The sequence below is a fragment of the Anopheles ziemanni genome, chromosome 2 (assembly GCF_943734765.1).
Source record: "Anopheles ziemanni chromosome 2, idAnoZiCoDA_A2_x.2, whole genome shotgun sequence".
NCBI lineage: Eukaryota > Metazoa > Arthropoda > Insecta > Diptera > Culicidae > Anopheles > Anopheles ziemanni.
In genome coordinates, this window is record NC_080705.1 from 38,302,835 (window position 1) to 38,323,579 (window position 20,745).

The 20,745-nt window shown below is 43.3% G+C and overlaps 2 protein-coding genes and 1 pseudogene across 2 annotated transcripts; 2 read left to right on the forward strand and 1 right to left on the reverse strand.

Moving 5' to 3' along the window:
* Nucleotides 1-5,494: 5,494 nt before the first annotated feature.
* Nucleotides 5,495-9,716, forward strand: LOC131288225 (protein rigor mortis). The gene is made up of 9 exons (XM_058317344.1): nucleotides 5,495-5,661; nucleotides 5,744-7,204; nucleotides 7,276-7,634; nucleotides 7,696-7,929; nucleotides 8,004-8,879; nucleotides 8,943-9,093; nucleotides 9,162-9,255; nucleotides 9,321-9,484; nucleotides 9,556-9,716. The coding sequence occupies exons 1-9, from the start codon at nucleotides 5,495-5,497 to the stop codon at nucleotides 9,680-9,682; spliced, it is 3,633 nt and encodes a 1,210-aa protein (XP_058173327.1). The 3' UTR covers nucleotides 9,683-9,716.
* A 148-nt stretch (nucleotides 9,717-9,864) lies between these two features.
* LOC131281784 (uncharacterized) lies at nucleotides 9,865-12,106 on the reverse strand (annotated as a pseudogene).
* A 2,909-nt stretch (nucleotides 12,107-15,015) lies between these two features.
* Nucleotides 15,016-16,465, forward strand: LOC131281068 (cytochrome b5-related protein-like). The gene is made up of 3 exons (XM_058310321.1): nucleotides 15,016-15,611; nucleotides 15,686-16,102; nucleotides 16,174-16,465. Exons 1-3 carry the CDS (start codon nucleotides 15,016-15,018, stop codon nucleotides 16,463-16,465), a joined length of 1,305 nt encoding a protein of 434 aa, XP_058166304.1.
* Nucleotides 16,466-20,745: the final 4,280 nt, after the last annotated feature.

Consider the following 20,745-nt stretch of genomic DNA (forward strand, 5'->3'; position numbering starts at 1 on the left):
TCAATGTGCCGAGACGTCGCCGGGGAGCGCCGCGTCACTTTCACCTTAATGACACAACAATGGGAAACTCTTCCAAAAGTGTCCATCGTCCGGTCCCGAAGAGTTGTGTGTGTGTGTTGTTGCCTGACCGATCGGGCGGCGTAACGAGCTGCTCGGTTGGTGTCTGGCGACTTGTGCCAGCCGCCTATGCAAGTTGTTTGAATGACCGACCGACGTTTTTGGGCGATACGCGCCTAGCAACGACAACCACACGCCAATTCTACGGAACGCGAAATCACGAGGCGTGCGTGGAAGATAAAGATTACAACATTTGAATCATCGACGAACGGAACTCCGGTGATGGGCGGCGTGAGTTTGTTGGAAAAGGAAGGTTTTGCGTCGCTCAGAACGAGGATCATACGACGATTATTTTGGTCAATTTAATTCAATTGGGTCTTGAGAATAGACAGTTTGCTCCACCAAAAGTTTGTTAAAGTGGTAGATTCTTGTTCTTTTTTCTAATATTTGTGTGTGACGGTTGGCAAAAAACAAGAAACGGTCCGCAGCTCATTGATACACGCACACATACAAGTGTGTTGCCTTCCGGCACACCTTAACCTGTTATCGCTCTACGCTTCCCGTTTGCGCCTTCCGATGCCATGCCAACAACGGATCGCGGACGGCACCGTAATTAATATACATTCTCTACCGTATCTGCCCCCGTCCGGGTTGTGGTGCAACGTGTCGGGTTCGATCGTCCGCTGGCTGCATTGTGGCAGCACCTCTGAAGAGGAGGCACTCAGAACACTCGAGTGTCATAAACATTTGTCCAGCGAACGCGTGTCACCGCGGGACGGGGGGGGCGGCAAAGATAATCGAACACGTCCAACGGCGGCCCCGGAAGAGACTGGAGCTGAAATTAGTTCGCGATAGGCGCAGGCGTTTATTGCAATATAAGCCTGCATCGAATGAATGATCGCCATTCGGATAAACACAATTGGCACGGTAATGTGTGATAAGGCCGTAGGGTGGCCAATCGAATAAGCTCAAGGTGTCGTGCGAGAAATTTGGACGCTTGCCCGGATTGGTATCGATCCGATCCGGTTTCAGTTTTCGGGTATCCCGTTCGGTTACATAAAATACCCACTCCACTCGCCCCACAACTGCGAGAGTGGAGCCCACAGCGGTCCGTAACACACGGACGAACAGAATGACAAATGGTCGATGGGCCCTTCCGCCTCGCACGGGGTACGCTTTTCGGGGTTCGCAGCAACTTTCTCCTCCCGAAAGCATAAAAAACTACCATTCGATTGAGTTTCGAACGAATACATCAACAAAACAGCGCACAGCAACTTTGGATAGGCGCGGGCAAGCGGGCTCACCTTACGTATGCACGGACGTATGAGGAGAGACGGTAACCGATTCAACAGCACACGCGGCTTGCCCTGCCAAACTACTGGTACACGTAACCGGAAAGCACAACGGACCGCGAGAAGGGAACCGACAGCAATATGAAACCTTCGCGAAACGAGAGGGCGGTAAAACGATCCGATCGGATCGACGGCACAACAGCGACTGAAGCAGACGTCCAGCCTGAGATGCCGCGGGTGGATCGCGAGACTTCGAATCAGCACCTGCTGGCGTGTCGGGGTGGTGCTGGAATAGTGCTGAAGTATCGCTCCGGTGCTGTATGGGTGGAAGGCGTTTGCTTGCTTTTCTTACTTTTCTTCCGTTTTCTTCCGTGCCTTCGCCGTAACGTCTTATCTCCTCAGCTGATGCAGCCGTAACTTACGGAGGGTTAGGGGATAGGCGAGTGCGGTCAGAGCGTTCGACACGGTTTCACCTCGACAGAACCGCTCGCTGGCTTGCCTGCGCTGGCGAACGTAGTCATGTTCGCCACAAATACATCCGCCTTTCGCGGGCTGACCCGGTCACAGCTGACACACGCGGGAAACGGGAGCGACGACACGATGACCCGCGAGTCGGGACACACTGTCAAGGGCGGACAGTCGGATGCTGGACTCGTGCATGCAACCAGCATTTGACCTAGTGTTTGGAGGGTTGCACCGCACGGCATCGGAAGTTACTTGCCAAATGCAACATTTGAACCTCACACACGCTCCTGTTGGTGGTACACAGGTTGCAATAAATCAGCCTATAATATGCATAAACCGTCCTTGATCACAACAGGAACGTATTGATTCTGGCCGTTTCCTGAGGGGGAGCCAATTTAAGGTCATAGTTTAGCCAGCTGGCACGTGCAACAGCAGCGAGTAAATATAAGAAACCGAAGTGAAAGTAACCCACCGAGCCTTGGCAACCTGCTGCACGCAATCACAGGTTTCTTGGACAACTAGTTTTTATTTTACAGTTATTGTAAAAAATCACTCACAGTGCTAATCTGGATCCATTACATAGCATTAGGCCTTATTTGCAACTTTTGCAGCTGAAGGTTTTCACAATAATTAAAATGTATACAATACAGTAGACATACATCTTTCAGTTAAATACTTCTACCAAATTGATATGATAGAGATAATCATGTAATTTAAAGATTAGAGATGGTTCAGGTTGCTTTTTAGCTAGATGTTACCCTTTGTTATCATAGCTAGATGGCACCCTTACCTTTTTCCCGCATATTATATTGCAAAATCTAAGTGAAATGTACATCTAGCCGAGATGTTATATGGAATTAACATTTACACACTTAACTTATGACACTTACAGTACAAATTTCAGGTTGGCCAGACGATTTAAAGGACCGACATGCACCGCTTATCCCATCATGTTGCCAAATGCGGCTGTGTGACGTATATATTTTTGTAGTTAAACCGTTGCTACGGGAAACATACGATCTGAAATAACACGCTTCAGTGTGCATTGCAACTATCGCCCTACGTACATCTACTACTCTATCCTGTGACCTCTAGATTCGTCTTGCATCACTTACAGATAAGCATGCAAAGCGGAAAGATGCAAAAAAAAACTTACCAGTAAACCAAAGAAAAAGTACCATGACGCAACCATAGCACAGGATGGCTTATTTACAAGGAAACTGACCGACAGTAAAGATATCTGCATTCAAGGGGATAGGTAAATAAAGTCGCTCTCCTGAGGTCGAAATCTTGTCTAGATGCACGATACCATCCGACAATGGAGAAGATTACAAATGCTCTCGGAACACTGGCCAGTGGTGCAAAAATCAATGGAAGTTTTGTGATGAACAAAAATGTCACGACTAAGAATAATCACAACACAGCCTGGAAAATCGTTACAGAGAGTGGCTCTTGAACGCCATCCAAGACGGAGCCTGTGACGTCATTGGCCTCCGCTCCGTTACATAATGAGACAAAGAAAGCGGCTATGGGAAAAAACTTATCCCGAGGAGAAACCATTAAAATGCATCTAGGACTTAAGCAATTAAAACGCATCAATTTATCCGGCTTCTTTAACAATTAATTATTTCAGCCAATGAATAAGTTTTCCAGAAAATATCAAACGAATCCATTCTTAATCCATTGCGGTTCAAATACAAATGGAAATGCCACAAGCAATACAACCTTGGCATTGAAGATGGGTTCTTTACAATCAAAATAAGGCTGTGTCAAGGTCACACGGCAACATCAGCCTTGGGCTTTTTTTGTATAGCAGGTGATTCTGCAATAACGTCAACGTATTACTTAGGTCACGAATTACTCACTTCTGTGCTTAAAGTTAAAAAGCTTTTACAATGAACATAATTGTTAAGAAAGTAATGAAATGTAGCCACTACACATTTTTTATCAACAAAACACATGCCGCTGGGATTGAATTGTTCTTTTCCGCGAAATCGAATAGGATGCAACCCGTAAGGCCGGCAAATTTAATTTTACGAACCAAATTGGGCTGAAAAATACTGTAATATCGTTGCAAACATCATGCCACCTCTTAACAAATCTCGTACGATCTTTGCAATCCGCCCGCCGTCTCGCTTGCCCTTTGCACGCCGGTAACGCAAAACGTGTACGGGCAAGCAAGAAGGCAACATAAACAGACCACCATCGACCGCTGATGGTCGCGCACGTCATCATAAGTGGAGGACGCCGTCTCACTCGCTTTCGAAGCTTAGCATCTGGACAATCTGCGATAATATTCCTCGTTGCCAGGTGCTCATCTCCGGTCACTAATGCTTTTCACGTAACCGATAGAAATTGTTTGACCGATGAATCATCAACACTGTCCGACCGAGCGTCGAAATCTCCACCTCGTCTTGCGCCATCCCATTTCCATGTACAAATTATGTTTACAATCGTAGATATGTAACAAGCGTTGTTGTTAATGGTACTGCACCTCAAACAGTTTGACATGGCTTCCAAATCACGGGATAATTATTTGGAGGTGCTGACTTTAATAATGATAAAATACATAAACAATCCAACCTACAGTAGTACAAAAAATGAAAAAATGTTATCGGTAGTAGCCGCTACGCGAACAAACTAATCCTGGCGCTACTTGCTCGAGCATTGCCACCGGGTTGAGTATGGTCGTGCCGATAATTTATGCAACCCGATCGACATTGCAGATCAGCGTGGCATTAACAGCACAGCAGAGTTAGTATGCTTGTTGCTGAAAATCCGTACCGCAACGTTGAATTGGCCTGGAACGGGCCGCGTGCACGGTGAAAGTTCACAGAGGAACTTAGCATTTTTGTTAGCGACACTGTTTGCAGTCGGTACATTTTTATTACAATACCACTAAGATCCATCCTGGAACAAGCGAGTCTGATGTTTTTATGCTGGAAAAAAGGTGGAACTAGAAGTGGTCTATCTTTTTCTTCCGCACGTCGTCATTCAACATATTTGCGCACACAACCGAATTTGCGTGAGGCAATCGATTCCCCACACGCACTTTCTATTTAATGAATTTCTTACATGCCGTGATGGTTCGCCTCGATTTGCTCTTGCCGATGTGCCGCACGCCGAGTTTCCAGAAGATTGTTTCCAATGGCTGGAGAATCCAGAGTCCAAAATTGCTGACACACTATGGAATCCGACCGCGAGCAAATTTCCCGACGAAATACTGCGTCTCGCTGACACGAAGATAAAAACTCGACTGAAATTGATCGCTGTTTGGACTGACACTTCTAGTGACATATTTACCTTATGACCAAGGTTACTTGTACAGAGCTGTAAGGATGAAATAATGGCTCAGATTGCCAAATTGTTTATGAGAGAAAGTTGATGAATGTTCGTGTAAAATCATGATTTAGTTTGGATTTGCTAAATCAACTGTTTGTATCATTGTATGTTATAAAAATGATTATTTTCGCAGTGACCAGGGTTACTGGTTCAAGTTACATTGCAAGTGACGTTTGTTTTGACATTAATTTGTCATTGGCGGGTTTTTTGTACTGCAGAATCGTTTGGTAAACAACGTACGTTTAGTAGCCGGATGTGTGCTTTCTCGAACAAGTCTATTAAAATTGCAAGCGTATCGGAAGATAATTAAGGAATTGATCGCACGATTTTAAACTATCATGGACGGATTCGTGTTGCCCACTGTTCCAGTGTGGTTCCATCAGGATGCCTCGGTCGCAACGCCAGACAATGGTTTGCTTTATTATTCACGTTTCGATGTGATGTACATTCCGCCGGTGGAGAAGGATCGTTTGCCCAGGATCAGCGTTTTGACCAACGATCTACAGTGAGCATCTGTGTTACTGATTTTGTTCATAAGTTATAATTGCCTGTGCAAATTTTAACTGTTTCTACTTGCTCACTTTCAGAATTGCGTCGCTAGCGTGTGATTTGGATTGGTCCGAAAGACGTCTATTTGCAACGCTTGATGAAAGCAAAAGCGTCTACATCTGGGACCTTGATTTACAGCAGCCCGTGCAAGGTCATCGTGGGCACGTCGGGCCGAAGAGTACTGCTCAATATCACACAAAAAGATCAAAAGAAACAGCTCTATGTTTTGCGGAAAACAAGAAATTACTTTCCTGTGACCATTCCCAGCTAATTGTGTACTGTTTGTTATCAGACACCTACACAGTCCACGCTAATTTGTTCCGACCGAAGAGTATCGTGGTTACGTTAGTTCCTTCTCCAGTCGATCGCGATGTGTTCTTAGCTGGCATGAAGGATGGAGTGATTCAAATGTTTTCAATTAAAAAGATGACAGTGTTGCACACACTCCGTGCACACGACAAAGAAATAATTTCCATCGCCTGCATGATGGTACCCGTGATGAACGAAAACCGTCCAATATCGAAGAAGGGTAATGCAGCCAATAAGAGCACTACAGTCACAGACAGTGTGCAAAAAGCAGGTCAAGCCAGGCCAAAGAAACAGGCGCGCAAAAAGGCTGTCCCAGAGGCGGATGCGTCTGATTTTTTTGACATATACGATTTCAACGAAAACCAGGAGGAGTTTGGCACCATCATCGATCGAGAGTCCCAGAACAAGCAGGACCAGTTTCGGGAGAAAACTAAAACGGTCGAAGGCTTCAACTTTCTGGAAGCTTGTGAAAATCTCAAAGAGGACATTCTGAAAGCTGCCACCAAGCGGGACGATGAGGATCAAGAGGATGATGATGAGGAAGGCGGTGACCGCTCGCATATACACCAGGAAGAGTTTAATACGGACGACGAAAACGAACTCGACGATTGCGAGAAGCTGCGAGACTATGTCGTGATCGATAATGATGATGATCGTAGCGAAGGGAACGAAGACGTTCAATCTGGAGTGTCGGAAGAGGATGGTTACGAAACCAAGCTAATCATTGTTAGCGCCAGTCGTGAAGTATACCTTTGGTTCTGGGACTACGACACTGGACTACCCATAGACAAGATTGTGATGCCATTCAGCCATAACGATTGTATCTGCAATGCACATTTTAGTACCGCAATCTGGCTCAATGAACAACGAGTAGTTGCTCACAATGGGAACGGTAATGTACTGGAATGGAAAGTGAACTTTTCTTTCAAAAATAACACAATTCGCTTGGCGAGCGAGATGAGCCTTGCACCGTATCCTGTGGGAAAAGTTATATCCTTAACACTCGTTAAACAAGCTGTGAAAGGTGGCTCTGAGTGTAGCGAAAGTAAGTTTTTATGGTGCAACTCCATCAACCGTAAGTTAGTTTGCCTTGAGGTGTCCCCAAGTGGTAAACCGACCGTCGTCCTCGATTACTCATGCGTACTCTCCGTCAATAATTGCATAGTGGAGAACCCTCTGGAATCGATGGTGTAAGTTGCCCCATACTAGCCGTCGGCGAGAATAGAAATGTCTGTTTCATAAATGATGTTTTTCGTTACAGCATTGCGATGGGTTCTGCAGCACCGAGAATAGAAACACTTAACTTGGCCAGCATACAGTACGACAGTATTCCCATCAAGCCAATAACGAACAAGATTTGCGGGCCGATAACGAGCTTGGACTGGCACCCCGAGGACGAACAGAAGCTTGCTTTTGGGACCAACGAGGGCCGTATCGGTGTAATAGATACCGGCAGTGGTAGTAACGTTCCCGTCATCCTTAAACCATTTACAAACAGAACAATATATGCGCTGAAGTGGTGCTATCTAACCGATTCCAACAAACAGCGGAGGCTGGTGCTGTTTGCTTCTGGCAAATCTGAACTAGCCTACTACCATGTGACTGGATCGAACAAGAATGGTATGTTGCGCTCTTTCTGTAAAACAAATTTTCTATCCATATAATAAAAATTCTTTTCCAGAACCGGTAATGTGCAAGCAGTTTGATGAGGTGTCCTATGTTTCCGCGAAAAATAATCTGTGCTTTGTCGGTACCCAAAATGGGACCGTTTACATTAACGATCTCGATAACAATATGCAACAAATCTACAAACGAAAAATAACTAAACGCTACGTTAGCGCCTTGGAGTACAAGCTAAACTGGTTGGCAGTTGGTTCAAACGATCATAATATATCGTTGATCAATTTCACCGATGGTGGCATTGTTGGTAAGTCATCTTTTAAATCAACTAATCAGTCACAGTCTTGTAAAATTATTGTTTTTCCACAGATAATGATGGTAAAAATATAACTCTGCTCGAAGGACACGATGATGGTATATGCAAGTTGCGTTGGAGTCGTGGAGAGTCGATGCTGCTCGTTAGCTGCAGCTTTGATACCACCATACGCGTGTGGAATGCTCCGGCAGGCACATGTCTGAGTGTTTTCAGGCCGGGTTATTTTATCTATGGCGCCATGTTTTCCCCACTGGATGAAAATATCATTCTATATGTCGGCAAGGGATGCTCACTATCTTTCTTCGACTATACGAAGCCACAAAATGACTTTACGAAAGGTAATCCACGTGCTAATGAACAAAAGTATTCGAAACGATTAGTGAGAGCTCATGATTTTCCTCCTTGTGTCTTTCTTCTCCGCACAGGTCGTAAGAAACCGTTCAAATGTTCAGCTCGTAAGGTGCAGGAAAATGATACGAAAAAGTCAAACAAAAAAGTCACCAAAACTCCGACAATCTTACCGCAATCTGCCGAACAGTTGAGCAATGAAGAGACGGTCGAAAAACTTACGGATGGTCTGAAAAAAGTATCGCTACAGGAAAAACATCCGCTTCCGTTCCGCACCAACGTGGTCACTACATTCCAGCTGGCCTACCGGGAAGTTAACAGACCTCAGGAGGTTCTGGAATGTATCGTCAAGTTGCTACACACCATAGAGCCCGAGCCGGAGCCGGAACCGGACTTAAATACCGATGACATTTCGACCGACAATGATGACGATGTGCCAGAGTTACGCGAATTTAAAACTTTGAAAATAGAAAAAAAGGAAACGGAAGACGCGAAACAAGAAGCCGATAACGGTAAAGTTTTCTACAATGAGAAACTGTTTACCACGGAGGAGAAACTGAAGCAACTTATACAGGAAGAGGGTAACTATGCTAAAAGATGTCAAGTAAAGCGAATGACTGACTGAAATGTAATACAATTTGTAGTGAACAATCATCAAACATCAGCCACATCATCGATTGGGATGGTTATTCTGCCGCAACTGTTGCATAAGCTAAAGGAGGTGATTGTGGAGCACGTTAGCAAGAAAAAGCTCACCCCGCAGCTCCTGGCGCTGGCCCCATATGTTTCACATATGTATGTGTCACCGAAAACATCAAACATTGAGTCAAAATTAAACACAGCGTTGTATTCGTTCTCCTCAGGTTTTGGCGCCAATGCTGCCAAGCGTATGCCTATCAACTGATCGAGAGCCAACAATCGCTTGCAGCCATACCGTACTTCCTGGCCAGCCATAAGGTACGTAGGGTCGACGATATTTATTAAAGAGTCTCTTAACAACGTGCCTTTCACATGTCGCACAGGTTGACGAATCCATCGAAGCATTGTGCGATGCGAAGTATTATCGCGAAGCGTGGGCCATTTGTCGGCTGCAGAAAATGCCGGACGATCCGACCCTGGAGAAGGTGGCCACCGAGTGGGCCAACCATTTGGACGCGTGCGGCAACCTGGAGGCGGCAGCTCTGGTGTAAGTTCTAACACCAGATACTTTTTTGTCCATTGTAGTATATGTAATCGGTGCACTTATTTATTTATCAGATGGACTGGGGTGAAAAAGTATCAGAAGGCTATCGATGCCCTGTCGAAGCGTAGAGAAATTTCTGATGATCTCCAACGTACAATCGATGAACTGGCCTTAAAACTACAGGAAGTTGCTTCGGATTAATTAGCGCCCGCGATTTCGACGCGAACTATATACTTTTTTTTCATTTTTTAATCTCCTTTTCAGTTTTCCGATTCAGTAATACGCTGTTTGGGAACATTTTTACAATGAAATAAATACTGAAATTAAATCAAAAATACTATCGCAGTACAATGATTACACTCTCGGGCATTGAAATCCCACGGTCATGCAAGCGGTAAGGGTAGATAATTCCGGTTGCGCTTGCGGCAACAGCACCAGTACCGTTTCAGTACGCCGCACCATATCTGGCCACACACCAGCTTCATCGGAATAAGCATCATCGAATACACTGCCAGCTGGTAGAAGCGTTGCGACGTCCACAGAACTGTGTACCGGAGTTTGTCGCCATCGAACATGGCATAACCGTAACCGATTTTCATCTCGCCCATCCGGTAGGAGCTGGTGGGCACGACAAACTCCAGCAGCTCGCGCGTATCCCTAAGGTAGTCTAAATTAAACTCCGCCACGGCGTGTCGGTTACTTCGCTCGGTGTTGAACGATGTAAACGTAACACCACCTTGCGCTAACCGATTGCGATGCGTTTTGACGAACATGGATTTGTGTTCGTGCGCGGAGAAAATCACGTTCGGTTGAAAATCGTCCAGTGCCTGCAAGGGAAGATCATAAGGACGGTTAGGTTTTGTTCTATGCCCAACCCTGCATCAAACGCGTATACTTTGTACGTGAACTCGTCCGTCCAGCGTAGTAGCGGCATGTGACTCAGGAGTACTGTGTAGGTAGATTCTTCCCCGTTCGCTACCGGAGTCGTGTTCGGAGGAAGTGTCATGCTGATACGATTGGCGTTAATAAAACGCAGCACCGTTTGCGCCGTCCATTCATCCTTTTCATTGAAATACTGCTTAAATCGGAACACTTTATTCGACTGTACTGTTGTTTCCAATCCTTCTCCGCCGATATCATTTTCACCGGGGATGTAGAGCTTTAAGAAGGGGCAGTGTGGAAATCATGGATTAATTAAAAAACTTCCCTCGGAACCATTGATTGGGGTAGGGTTGACATACGCACCATGAGGGTGTTGGCCGTTGGCTGGGAGAATATGTTCACGAACCGTGAGAAATAGTCGGCGAATTGGACATCATCCGCTACGCTGCCTTCATCCATCAAATCTCCCAAAAAGCATATCACATCGGGTGACGCATGTTGAACCGCTCTTTTAAACGTTCGTTTTAAATGGCTACGATTCAGAGACAGTAAAAGCAAAGTAAATTTTCTTTTCTTGGTTTTCCCTTAGTGTTCTTCTTCTTCGCGTAACGACCTTGTTGGTCATGCCTGCCACGTTAAAGGCTTACGAGACTTTTTTACTCAAAGGTGTACGTGGATAGTCAGTCCTCTCGTACAGAGAAGGGTCCGGTCTCGGTTGGGATTCGAACCCACGTCGTCCAGGTGGTGAGTAAATAAGAGACTTTTCCATTTTTATTTTGTAATAAAGGAAAGTTTCTGGTTTAGAAAGTAGACGATTTCGTTCTGGAGTTGCAATTGTAAACTTTGAATCTTTTAGGATGCTTGTACAAATGTCATGCTTTCATTTGAATTTTAAAGAAAGGGACACACATGTTTCAACAATAATCATATGACCCAAGAAAAAAAAACGTTTGTAAATATTGGTTGTTTGGACGAAAGTTATTAGAGCTCACTCATTACAAACTTCCCCTCGCTATTCATTCAAAACAATATGGTCTTCCCTCTTTGAAAAAACTTGTACAATATATACTCGAATCAATAAAACAGTAATTGAACAGCGTCACTCTCAGCGCTGATAAGATTAGCTCTCATTTACTATCGGATGATATTTGGCAATGTAATGCTAGCATGTTGGACACGAGATCGAAGCTATCATGAATGAATTTTTAGCCGAAATCTTCCGTGCTTTTTAACACAGGATCATATAACACCTACCCACCTTGGCAGACATACCAAAACTAGCTTTATAACTTGTGTGCGCACTTTTACAAACACTAATTCGACACTATTTTAAAATGTTGCACCAAATCATTTAAAATAATACGTTTTACATACCGATCGGAGTCAAAATTTGCTAACGGCCAGTACAGTTTGGAGTCGAATGTGTTTCCTAAAATTTGTGGATCGGCTACAAAAAGTATCTTCACACAGCTATCTGCAAATAAGTGGGATTTATTGGTCATTGGTAGGAATATCCATAAACCGCACGGCAACCGCTTACCGGTTTCACACTCCAGTTCAGCCCATTGAAAACCATGGTAGATATGTATGAGATACTCATTGTACAGGATAAATCCAGCCAACGTTGGTAGATAGATCTTCCAGAACAGTGGTAGCCTGCAAAAAAAAAACAACAATCATTCATACAACATTGCGCTAAACATCGAACAGATGCAATTGTTACCTGCAAATACTCCTTTTCATCTTGTTGGCCACCTTTTTTCAGTCACCGTCTTCCATGGTTCAACGAGGACTGCCCGAACCATACTTGCCAGAACCGGGTGAAGGTTTTGATACCTCGTAAAACAGCTCTACATCGATAACGACAGCGCACCGGCACCGGTGCCAACTGATAAGGATGATGAGACTCATCTAATCGCGATGTCGGAATTCCTCCCACGGTGGTTAACGGAATCTTTCAGAGAAACACGAAAGGGGATGTGGTTCAGAAATTTCTGGGCTTCCATTTGGTCACAGGCAAGCGACACTGAACACTAAGCTGATCCACTTAATTGTTTTCTCCTAAAAGATGGGAACCAAGCGGGCCGAATTCAATGAGCACATGCTACTCGGTATGACAGTCATGGTTTGAAGTGCAGTTGCGGTCTTATCAATTGATAAGGTTTGTTTTGGATCACTGGCCACACCACCATTCTTACATTTCATTTACTTACGTCGTCTAGCGACAATATTTCCGTAAAAAAGTATTGTGATCTGTCATACGGTTACATTATCAACCATATGTTTTACATAGCCACTTGAGAGTTACTTGCCAATTATGTTTGTATGCTTTCATGTACACTAGTTACTATAATTTGCTATTCATTAGTTTACCAAAATAAAAATCTTTATTTTATTTCATGTGAAGAAGGCATGCACTTTTCATATCATATTAAACTTATTATGGATAGTCTTTACAGTTTTTGCAAAGCAGAAAAATTATCCGAGGCACTGCATGAAACACTTATTATTTCTATGACATTCTACGTTTATTTTAATTCATGCTTTTTTTTTAAACAGTCTTCTGGGATGTTCTTTTCTACTTTGATTTAAAGCACCCAGCTTCATTAACATCATTGAGTTAATAATTTTTTCGTCCATTAATAGCCAGTTTCGGACACTTGATAAATGTTGGAACTACTTTTTATCCACTGAATCACTTCAAGCTCTATACTCATTAGATATGTCCCAAATGTACCCATAAGAAATATAACCCATGCCGAATTGCTATTGTGTTCTTTTATTAATCGCTCTTATATAAAATACATTAGGGGTTTTTACAACTTTATATTTTTATTGATTTTACAAGCGCAATTCATTTAAGCCAAGAACATTTTTGAGACACTTGCATAATGGAAGTTGCAAAATAATAAAACAACATATTTTAAAAATTGTACATTTTACACAATCTAAATGAACTGAATAGCGAAGAAAAATGTTCTCACTGATCACCCTCACCCTCAGATGTACTACGTATGCTGCTTTTCTAAAGCTGTGTAAGCAAAACCTACACGTTGCTCACGGGGTACCATGTGCTGTCTGTGTACGTACGCACGTTACTAGAACGGTTAGTACTCCGTGCTACCCAGCGCCGTTAATCGCCAGTCGCCGCCGCCGTCATCGCCGCAGCCATGGACCATGAACAAAATCAGATGCCGATTCATCGACAACATTCATTCGCTCGGTACGCGTTGTACGAAGTGTAGTGCGCGTTAAAGAACCGCCTTAACCATCTGCAAGCCACACTCGCTGTAAGTTGTACACTTTCGCTGCTGATAATAGGGGAGTACCAAGCTGCAGCCGAGGAGGGACCATTGCCCATGACCCACGCGCGGTTTGTGAACAGTGATATCGTGTGGTGCAGACTCTGTGGTGCATAGTGGATGGAACAATTGACTATAGTTTAAACGCCCAACACCACGAACCGGTCGATGACGCGTTGTGGGGTAATTGGTATTCAATGTCCGTCGTTCTTCTAGAACTCTAACTGTCCGCAACTCTTTTTCGGTCGATTCACAGTGGGAAGTAACGTTGGTGCCGTTGTTGAAAACCATTCGGAATATGTGTGGTCCCACCGCGGGCAAAGTCAAAGGTTAAGCTGATTGTCACAAAATCGAAAAGATCATGCTTGTCGTGCAACCCAAATAAATAAAATCCGTATCAAGATAACGCTCCGAGCGTGTGGTTGAAGATAAGTAATCGGAGAAAGGAGATTAAAAATAACGGCCGGTTGTGTTTGATAACAGTTTAATGCGCATGAATGTGAACTGCATCGTGTTTTAAAAGGAAAACATGCTCCATCAAATTATATGTGTTATGCAACTTCAAAAGTCTGCAAACTATTCAGTAGGAGCTAATGCGCAAAAACACAAATCATAGTAAACCGAGATCGACGTTGATGTACATATCCAAACATGCTTTCTATCCACGTGCGATCACCGTTGCTTGGCAACGTGATGCCGGAATGATCTGTTTTTCATCACACGGACAAGGCCAAAGAGCATGGTGGAAAATAAAGTTTATCAATGCTTTCGCGTGTTGAATGAATAGTTGCGGTTAAAACTGGTATGCCGTCGATTAGTGGCCCACTGTTGGTGCATCGGGACGTAGATTACGCGCACATAGAATGCTAATTGTGCAAAGCCACCATCCTCACAGCTTCCTGATGACATCGATGTCATTCGGTTGACCGATGCTCGTTAAACTTTACTTACCGGACCTAATGATGACTATGGTACCTGTATTGTACTGTTAGTAAAAGTGAGATAGCCTTTGAATAAATTCATTCCGCTTTTTTCCGTCGAATAACGGATCGTTCAGCGAAAGGATCGTTCGCACAGTTTGAGGCGCCAGTTGCATGGATATCTCGAGAAATAAAATCTCAAGGGAGATTTTTATTTCGGTTACAATATTATTAAATTGAGAACTGGTTATATCATGATCTGGACTTAATGCAGCATGATCTGCACTTTCCGGATTTACTCAGGGAGCAAAACTCGGCCATTATGCGTCATGCACCACGCAAGGACTCTCGATGCACGCAGCAGTAGTGAATACTTTCTTAATCGATTCTCTTTGTTGCCGATTTTTTCAGCGAATCCAACGCCTGAAGTATGACGAGCGCTTACATAACAACCATATCGAAAAAGTATCCCTCGTTCCGAGATGAGCCCTTGAAAACGGTGCACCGGTGGCTGGACGGGAAGCGACAGGACGATGGCGCCGAGTGCTTGTGGCGCATTCACGACACCCTGTACGACTTGTCCGACTTCATTGAGCGCCATCCTGGTGGCCCTGAGTGGCTGCGGCTGACAAAGGGCACCGACATAACGGAGGCATTCGAAACGCACCACATCACGTTGCGCGCCGAAGGGATGCTGGGGAAGTACAAGGTGCGGGACGCCACCGAGCCACGGGCCGTCCAGTTGACGTTCCGGGACGATGGGTTTTACCGCACGCTGAAGCGACGCGTACGCGACAAGCTGAAGGATGTCGACTACACGCCCGCCAAACGCTCCAAGCTGATCATCGACTCGATGCTGGCGGCGGCTTTCGGGTTGGCGTTTCTGTCGATCCGCCTGGGGAGCTATGCGCTGGGGGCAGCCTCCGGGCTGTTCGTGTGCTGGACGATGATCGGTGCGCACAACTTCTTCCACCAGCGAGACAACTGGCGAATGCTGACGTTTAACTTGGCCTTCTCGAGCTACCGGTGAGCATTGCGGGGAAGTACGGCTGTTGGCAAACCACCGTGACGTCACGATGCGCTTCCTTTTTCGATTGCAGCGAGTGGCGTGTGTCTCATGCGATGTCTCATCACAATTTCCCCAATTCGATACTGGACCTGGAAATTTCCTACTTCGAGCCGTACCTCTGCTGGCTCCCGAATCCTGCTCTCAAAGGTCCAGTCAAGCGGATCGCCGCATGGGTGTACGGTCCACTGGTGTACTCGCTTCTGTTTTACGGGGAGTTTATCAAGCGATTGGTTGAGACGTACCAAACCGGCAAGAACCCCTTCTTCCTGGACGATCTGGTAACGCTAATCCTCCCGACATTTATGTACGTGGTCGGTGCCACCAGTCTGTGGGAGGTGGTGAAGATGTGGCTGTTCATTGTGCTGGTTGCCAGCTTCCTGTTCGGTTTGATTGGCCTCAACGCAGCCCACCACCATCCGAAGGCGGTGCACGATGGCGATCAGATTCCGTAAGTTTAGTTCACAGTGGCTCACTTGTGGCCTTAAAATATAACCAACTGGATACTTGGTAACTCCACAGCGCCGATATCGACTTTGCCGTCTACCAATTGGCGGCCGTGATCGACCGCTCGGACACGAAGGGATCGCAGTTCATGGTGCTGACCAGCTTCGGGGATCACTGTTTGCATCATCTCTTCCCGACGCTTGATCACGGTATTCTACCGCAGCTTTACCCGGTGTTCTTCGAAACGTGCCGGGAGTTCGAAACCGTGTACCGAGAAATGCCCTGGCTGCAGCAAATCATTGGCCAACACAAGCAGTTGGCGCGCGTGGAAACGACGACCTACAACCCGTCGGACAAGTTTGCGTAGAAGCAATCAACGGCATACGGCCGGCAAAAACAGCGACATGCGACCAAAGTTTGTTCTGGACAATAGCATTTTAATTTCAAACAGGAGCTCATAGTTAAAAATACTTGTGATAGTCTACGTTTAGTATCATCGTTCTGGTTTTCTATCTGAAATGAAATAAAAAATATAAAAAGTATTAAATGTTCTTGTGACCTGTCCGAATTAATTTGCACATTTTTTTACGAATTTACGGTTAGTTGACGGGGACAGAAAATCAGTAAAGCCGGACAGAATGTCGGGCACTTTGGCACAACCTCGACGGTGTCGGTTCGAAACTCATCCGAGACCAAACTCTCTATCTTGTATGTAGGACTGGCCCATGCAAAAGGAAAGGTTTAGTAAGCCTTCAATGGGGGTAAGCATGACCAAAGACGGTCGTTACGCTAACAAAGGAGGTGCGATAAGATTGTTCAACTGTAATCAATAATAAAATGATTTACATTAAGGAAAACAAGATAAAACATCTCTTTCCAGCGTTGGTTTTCGTGGTAATGATTTTTTTTTTTTTTGGTTTTAAATTGGATAAGAATGCGAACCAGCTATGTACTTTCACCTCACGATGGCTTATAGCCAAACTCGATAAACAATCAAGAGTAGTCCGCACCGATGATGAAACAGCACAATAATCATGTCGCGATTTCCAAATTGTACAATTTTTATCAAAGTTTCTTTACCATCGCTTATCATCAAAGCTTTAAGCATTTTTATCACACAAGCACACATGCAATCGCTCTTACGGCAACAACCTTACCTAGGGTAAATTGTTTATGTGTAATCCCAATCATACAAAATGGTAGATCAGTTTGCGTTGATCGTATACATACCAGCCGCATATGCTGAAGATACCTTTTTAAACGCCATACCTTACACCAAATTTTATTTAATAGGTTGGCAATTCGACAAATCTTCGTAAAATTTATCGACCATGGCTGAAAAGCTAAAAGTCAGTCACTAAAAAATTAAAGCAATTATCGACACTTTATTGAAAACAAAGTTTACGATTCGAGCCTATCTGGAACAACAAATTTTTAGAAAATTTGTTCTAAAAAAAATTGTTCCGCAACAAAGTCTATCTCTCAATCAAGATAGATAGATAGCAAAATACTTTATTATCATCATCCTCTGATTACTGTTCTCCCTCTTGTTCCCCGCGCCCAATTGCTCGAAAACACGGGTACCCTTAAGGTTTTCCAATTCATCACTGGATGAGTTTCGAACCGCAGTCTGTTACGATTAGAATTACTGCAACGTCTGCTTTAACGAACAAGCTACATTGAGTCACGATAAACCGGCACCAAGTCCCGGTTATGTTCTGCTAGCTCCCAATCTTGCTCCTGAGTGACTCTATTTATAGAATTTATTTGATGATGTCCTATGTATGTGTTTGGTGCGTCCGTTTCCGGCTCTCTTCACTTGACTACGTAAGAATGTTTAACCCTTCAGCGGTCAATTAAGAAAAAAAAAGTTGAATAAAATTTGTAACATGTAATTGCGATAACTCCGGTTCTATATACTTCAGGTTCTTCTTCTTCTTCTTGGCGTATCGACCTTTTGATCATGCCTGCCCGTTAAGGGCTTACGAGACTTGTTTCCCTGTTGTACGTGGATAGTCAGTCCTCTCGTTCAGGTTATTTGTATCAAATCATATTGGAATTACGAATGCATATTCTTTTTATTTTTATTTTATTTTTTGCATATTTTTTTCGCTATTCTATATTTGTTTTCTAGATAGGTAATCTACAGAATTGAAACTAATGATGCTGTGATTGCCATAAACGTCCTTGCCTGTTTGTTCCATGGAAAGACTTGTACAAACAGAAAGTAAGCTTATTCATGTAACGTTACAATAAACGATATTTTATTTTAAAAAAGCATACAATTCGAGCAACACTAGAAAAAAAGATTTTTAGAATATTTGTTGATAATCATGACTGAAAAATGAAAAATCAGATAGCAAAATATTCTTATCTACTCAATCAAGAATAACAAAAAAAAAATCATCCTCCGCTACCATATCTCCCTCTTGTTCCCCCGCAAGCTCAAGCAACATACACGGGGTAACCATAGGGGCATTAACCTTTCTTCACTGGATGAGATTCGAACCGTAATCGGTCACAATCAGAAACTCCGCGACGTTTGCTTTAACGAACACGCTATATCGAGTCATGTCCATTGTGTCAACTTATCCCGGTTAGATTCTGCTAGCTCCTCATCTTGCTCCTGAGTGACTCTATTTATAGAATCTGTTTGATGCTAGCCTATGTATGTATTCGGTGCGTGAGTTCGCGGCTCTCTTCACATGAATGCGTAACAATGTTTAACCCTTCAGCGGTCACTAAAGAAATTAAAAGTTCTGCTTGTTTGTAACAAATTATGTTGGAATTACGAATGTATATTTCTTTGTTGGTTCGTGCGTAGATGGAACACAAACATGTTTTCAATGAAATTCGTGTTCCAACACTAAGCGAGCTCAACCCGTAGAAACGATTCACTGTGCTATGTTTGTTTTCTAGCTAGGTATATTTCCTTGACTGTTTGTTCCATGTAAAGACTTGTACAAACAGAAAGTAAGTTTATTCATATAACGTTAAAATAAACTATATTTTATTTTAAAAATTATGTTATGTTAGCTCCAGATCTTGTTCCTGAGTGATTCTATTTATAAAATTTGTTTGAAGCTGTCCTTTGTATGTGTTTGGTGCCTCAGCTCGTGGCACTCTTGGTTTGGCTGTGTTAAACTGTTTAACCTTTCAGTGGCCACTACAGAAATAAAATGCTGAATAAGTTTTGTAACATGTAATTCGGATTAACCTGCGATGCTTATGTTTTAATAATGGATGCTTATTTTTTACTATATAAGCGATGTCTTCCACGAAAAACATCCTAGAATACTCATCAGAGTTCAAAATGTTCTAGCTTTTTATGCTATTTAGAAAAGATTTTCCGGTTTTTGCAAAATGTTCCTCCTTTAGAGCCACCAGTCAGTTCCAAGTCCTTTGTCCTTTGAAATAAGCGGCTCAACCCAACTCCAGGGGCAGATCCGATCACACAGTAAAGATGCACATAAACTGGCCCTACAAATGTTGGTTTTAATTCAAGAAAAGACGTAACAAGAGACAAAAAATCGCATGCTCTCTCTCCCATCCTCAGAAAGCAGGAATCCTTCTCTTACACCGCGGGATCACTCAAGTGCGGCACTCAGGAAAACTAATTCTCACTCACTAGATGGGATTCGAACCGCAGTCGGTCACGAACAGAATCTTCGCCGACTCTGCTCTAACGAGCAAGCCACGCATCGATTTGTCCGACCGGTCGACTTTTGCTAGTCAGATTATGTTAGCTCCAGATCTTGCTCCTGAGTGACTCTATTTATAGAATGAGCTTGAAGCTGTCCTTTGTATGTGTTTCGTGTCTCAGTTCGTGGAACTCTTCAATTGAGAGCGTACAGATGTTTAACCCTTAAGGGGTCGAACGAATGAGGGAATAAAAGTATTTTATAATATGTACTCTCGGAAGTCATAATTTCACAACTATGGCTTAAATGAAATACTGTTTCAAGATAAATAATGTTATTACAGATAATATTATGAAATTTGTTCGAGTATTTTAGAAAGTAAATTGTGCGGAAAAGCAGCATAAATGTACGGTTGAAAGGTAAAAAAAAGCACAACTAGTAAAATTAGGTTGAAAATTACCTATTTGGTGATAACTTTTCTGTTCCTCGAACGGTTTGGCCATGTGACCCCTGAAATGAATGGTGTTTTCAAGACAAACAACTTAGAAAACAGAAGATTTTTCCATGTTTTCTAATTTTTTAGAAATTTCTTACACCTATGGAATATCCTTCTTCTGTATACGAAATCTAATTTTATAATGTTTATTCTCAAATCTTCACCAAACTTGTTTTTAACATATTGACTGTCATAGCTGTCATTAGTTTTAAAGAGTTTTTGACCCATACATAAAAAAAAGACAACTAAAGGCTATTTTAAAAATATTAAAAACTTAGTTTTTGGTAAGCTTTTTCATTGGTTGGCTTTTGAAAACCGTCGGTTGAATACATTTTATAAACAAATTTTATCCTAAATTATTGTTGTAAAAAGGTGTCCTTGACACTCAACGTGTTAATGGAAGGCTTCAAACGGTTTACTTCAAGATTTACTCGTTATTTGAATGGTTATCTGGGTCCCGGTAACTAAAGTTAACTTAGTATATTTTAATACACATGTTTCATATTGACG